At 39.0% G+C, this 5,250-nt stretch overlaps 1 protein-coding gene across 1 annotated transcript; it reads right to left on the reverse strand.

The window, feature by feature from the left end:
* Positions 1-2,602: 2,602 nt before the first annotated feature.
* RpL22-like (Ribosomal protein L22-like) lies at positions 2,603-3,781 on the reverse strand. Its single transcript, XM_086827383.1, has 2 exons — positions 3,663-3,781; positions 2,603-3,603 (listed from the first exon to the last, which is right to left on the reverse strand). Exon 2 carries the CDS (start codon positions 3,598-3,600, stop codon positions 2,641-2,643), a length of 960 nt encoding a protein of 319 aa, XP_086683509.1. The 5' UTR covers positions 3,601-3,603; positions 3,663-3,781; the 3' UTR covers positions 2,603-2,640.
* Between the last annotated feature and the right edge of the window lie 1,469 nt (positions 3,782-5,250).

Here is a 5,250-nt window from a genome sequence, read left to right on the forward strand (position 1 = left end):
CGAGAACTGTGGGAAAAAAGACAGTAAATAGGCAAAACTTGTACATATTTGAAACAGTATCGAAAACTTACTTTTTTAACTGAAACATTTTTAGGCTTAATGAAATCTTCAAGAGGCGATGAAGCAGCAAAAAGCAAGGGAAATAATCTGAAATGTTGAAAGAAGTACGAATATTCCAAAGAGTCTAAAACCCAAATAGTGTAAGCGATATCTTCACAACCTGAAATGAGCGACAAAAACCCGAATGACGACCCTGAAACGAGTGGAAGATGATGACTATTAAGCCAAGTGGATTAAGGCTAAAAGTGTCAACGCCTGCGGAGCGAAAATACAAAAAAAAAAAAACCTGTGTGGCCCTGCAAAAAGCGTGGATATCGTTGTCAATCCCCCCATTGTCCGAAAGGTAAGCGATATTGGCAGACCGAGGCTATCTGTCACCTACACTTCACCACGATCCGCATTCACTGATGGCCAAAATGATGATGATGCTCTGCTGTTAATGATGATGAGCTTCCTCGATGGACCATAAATATACACCAACAGCTTCTGCACCTGCGTGGCTGCTGGAAATTGGCCCTAAAAATAGAACCAACTCGTTTGTTGACCAAGTCAAGACCAGAAGGCCTTGTGCAATCACAGATATGGTGGATATTTTAACGAGGCCCATCAATTCCGAGCAGCGACAACGTTGTAATCGATGTGTTAATTAGCTTAGCCAGGGACAGGGATTAACTAACCTCCAAGTCGCAATGGATTATGCAGGACAACCAAGACGTCTATTCGCCACAAATTAATGGTCAAGAAGTGACAGTTGAGAGCCACAAGTTACAGCCAACTTTGATGGTACTTAAAATAGGGGAAGTCGTTTGTTAATATTAATTAATTAATTTAAAAGGTGTTTGCTCTTGATATAATAATGATTTAGAGATGACAATAAATATTCAAACTGTATCAATATATACATCGATATTTAAGCACTACGATACATTGAAAATAAATGTATATTGTTGCCTTAGCTTAAAGCCTAAGTGATGGAAATAAATAAAGGATATTATTAAAAATTTAGTTTTTATATTGATACTTTAACATTAAATGTGTGTTAGTTTTTTCTATATGAACTAAGCTTTACATTAACAAAACTCCCATTTCAATTAGCTAAAAATAAATTAAAGTATTATAAATAAAAACAAAAAAGAAAATTTGTTTCGGGAAACCGAAGTTTATATACCCTTGCAGTTTGGAATTCAGGTATAGGATCAAATCGAAAATCGGTCATAACTAAGCTTAAAATATTCGCATACTTTGAATTGACATTTATCGATATTTTTATGACAATTTTTCAACAAATCAATTCTTCAAAAACTCATAACTAAGCCAAAAAATCATTAATTTTAATTCGGAAAGCAGTCCAATGCTAGTTTTTAATAGGTTGATAAATCTGCATACTCAATTTAATATGTTAACATTTTGTCGATTTTCGAAAATTTTAACGGTGTTACACCCTTAAAAATTTTGGAAAAAATTTCAAAATTTATTTTTTTACCAAACATGGCTAGATTGAATCGCCAGTTGATGGTGATCAAGAATATATATGGTTAATAGGGTCGGAAATGAATCCTTCACTATGTTACAAGCTTCTGACTGAAATTAAAATACCCTTCAAGGGTATAAAAAAAATCTAGCATAAAAATGAAATAATGACTATAATTAATTGATGAAAAACGTGTACAAAGGAAATTAGCTCATCATAAAAAGCGCTTATTAATAAAGCTAAATTATTTATAGGCACAAGCTTGTAAAAGACCATCAGTATCAATCAGTTTTAATCATTATTAGTGGCCAGATTTTAGTGTAGTTAATACCATTTTAATCAGCAATGCTCTTTACTACTGTTTTTTTATGCAAACATATTTTTTTCGACTGAGATAATAATCGCGTGCGCTTACATTATTATTATTATCATTGTACTCGGGTATCTGCCTGTCTGGAATGTAATTTTTTTTGGCATTTACAAAACACTTCAACCCGTTTTTGACAAGAGCCCGGCGATGACAGCAATTACCATACGATTTGCATGACGTTTATGTTTATTTTCGCTTTGTACTCTCGACGTTCTTGGCCAGGCCCAGACACAGAGTCTTTGTGCTCGTTTTGGCCACCGAGACGAGTGCTTCTCAGGTTGATTTCGATTTTGACAGCTGCCTGACTCACTCAGCTGGTCGCATTTTCGTTGGATTCGCATTTCATTAGCTTGTTATGGACCACCTACGGCCAATATGCTGACAGAGGAGGACTCCCCATTGATCCCCAGTTTATTTTTTCGCAGAGAACAGACCCACAGCGAAGCAATTAAGCTTTGGGACTGGCATCGAAAACAATCCCCATCCGAATGGGGCAATTTAAGGTATTTACAAAAGCGTAAAAAGGTAAAGAAAACAAGACGAGCCTCGGCCCTTGGACTCCTCCCCAATCAAAACAAGACGAGAACCACTCGAGGCCCTCTCTGAAATGTCAATCGTTTGACAGGGAGGCACTACCTGCTTTTAAATTTGAGAAAAAATTATAGTTTTTCAAGAGGGATTTAAAAAAAATTGGTCAAGAATGAATATGAAAACCTTGTTTTATTGGAAAACTTGGGCTTTAGTCCTTCATATTAATCACATCATCGTCAGCATTCTCGTCGTCCTGGATCTTGAAGTAGCGCATGGTAAAGGTATCCTTAGAGGTGGACACCACCCGCACCCAGTCACGGAGGCTGTTCTTCTTCAGATATCGCTTGGTCAGATACTTGAAGTAGCGCTTCGAGAAATGCACGCTGCTGTTGATGACCAGCGTGGTTTGCTTGGGGCGCTCAAAGTTCACCGATTCGCCCAGATTGTTGATCCGTTGGTTGACCTTGATGTGACTCTTCATGTACTTCTCCAGGTCGGACAGATCCATCAGTGAATCCTCCACCAGGCAAGCGCAATCGATGATGAAACGTTGCCAGACCTTCTTTTTGGAGCCAGCTCCCTTGCCGCGCAGCAGAAGTTTCTTAGGCTTCTTTGGAGTGGGCTTCGGCATCAGTTTGGGGGCTTTGGCAGCAGCTGGCTTTTCGGCCTTAGCTACTTTGGGGGCCACCACCACCTCCTCCTCCACTTCCTCCTTGACGGTTTCCAGGGTCAGTGATGATTTCTTCAGCAGCGAGTGCACCTTCTTGTGAGGAGTTGGAGCGACAACAACTTTTGGAGCCACCACCACCTTGTTACCAGGTGTGGTTTTCTCAGCTACCGGTGGAGGAGCACTGGATCGTACCTTCTTGGATGCCACATTGGTGGAGGATCCTGCCTGCCTCTTGATGCCTTTGCCTGCTGTCTTCTTGGTCACATCTTCGGTCTCGTCCACCTTCTTCTCGAGGCTCTTCAAGGCCACAGCCGGTGCTTTGGCCACCTTCTTGGAGTTCATCGGTGGCGGATCAGCCGTGACACGTGATTTTCCACCCGAAGCTCCAGCGTTGGTGGCTGCCGTAGTGGCAGCTTTACCTTTGCCAGTTTTTGGCTTTTCGGGGGCTTTGGATTTGCCCTTGGGCGCGTTTGCAGCTTTGGTTGTCTGCGGCTTCATTTTCTGAGAGAAAAATACAAATTCTAGCACAAAAATATAACAAGCTTAAAGAATTTCTTTACTTTTTTTCAATCAAGTCGAAGAGCACACGTCTTGAGGCACCGGAAATGAGCAGAAAAAGAGAGTGTGACCAGTTTTGTACAAAACGTGAAGTTGGCTTCGCTTCCACCGTAAAGATGCCAGATTTTCTTTTTTTCCCTCTCCTTGAAAATTGTTTACGTAAAGTGCGAATGGCAATTATTGGTTTCCCCTTTGGCGGATTATTGAAAATAAGCTCGAAAATAATAACAAGGAGTAAATTTGTTGACGCTCTGATTTTACGCTGATTAATTGGCACGAAATTATTATTGCCACTTGTTCCGGGCAGACAGGCATCATTTTACCCCTGCAATTTGTATTTCTTCCCTACCAAGGCCTTAATTTTAAGGCAGGTTTTTTTTAATACGGGTTAACTTGTCCTTAACTGGAAACGATTTAATCTTAACGACACACGCTCGAGATAATTTAATAACTCAGTGAGCAACTTACTCTTTTGAGATGACTTTACTCAACATTTCTCACGAATCTCTAGAGACCTTTCCCATAACCCAGAAGCCTGATTAAACTCTCATCAGTTCTTTCTCTTCTTCCCAAACAAACATTTTACTATCGCTTTAATTTATTTTTTTCTGTTTTCACCCCCAAAAATAAAAGAAATCCCTAAATTGCATAACATATCGCTTTGCAACGAGCTCCATTTATCAAATTCAAATGAAAGAGTTGGTGGCCACCAACTGGGATTTGTCTGGGTGGGGAAAGCTGGGGATGCCACCTATCCGCTGGAGGGGGGGAAAATAAAAACAAACAGACAAAAAAAAAAGTGCAAGGCAAAGTGAATTCCCGGGGAGCGTTTAATCAAAATTTACCGGCGAACGCGTTCGCTGACAATGAGAAATTGCAACAAATTCGCGCAACAGCGAAACCTTCTCTCTGTCAGAAAACCAGGCCCGAAGGTGGCCAAGAAGAGGAGGAGGAGCTAGGGGAAGTGGGGCTGAATTGGAGGAGTGTCGATAGCAGCACAAACAAAGCGCCGCAGAAAGACCAAAGAAATGCAGCGATCAGGTATATCCAGGAACTTAACCCTGAGCCAAGCTTTATACTCTATCAGGGGATAGTATAATTAAAACCAACAATTGTTTGTTAAGTAGCCTTAAAAGCTTAAAGCGAAATTACTGAAATTACCTACATTTGAGCATTTTTTATAAGTTACTTTTTGTAATTATTCCATTGTGTTTTCCTTATTTTTATAATTACTATAATTTAAGGCAGAAGCTTGAATTTAAGTGAAGGAGTCATTTCCGACCCTATAAATCATATATATTTATGATCAGCATCAACAGCCGAATCGAACTAGCCATCACAGACAGAAAAAAAATTATATATTTCTTTTTTAATTTTATAAGGCGTTAAAATCCTCAAAAATTCGAAAACAAAATCTAATTTTTTAGTATTTTAATTGAGTGTGCAGATTTAATAATCTAATAAAAACTAACAAGGGACAGCTTTCCGAATCAAAATCTATGATTTTTTGGCTTAGTTATGAGTTTTTTAAACTTTGATTTGATAAAAAAAATTGACATAAATTAATGGATAAATTTGGATTCAAAGAAT

Source organism: Drosophila serrata, unplaced genomic scaffold (genome assembly GCF_035046125.1).
Source record: "Drosophila serrata isolate PLE 108 unplaced genomic scaffold, ASM3504612v1 contig_165, whole genome shotgun sequence".
Taxonomy (NCBI): Eukaryota; Metazoa; Arthropoda; class Insecta; order Diptera; family Drosophilidae; genus Drosophila; species Drosophila serrata.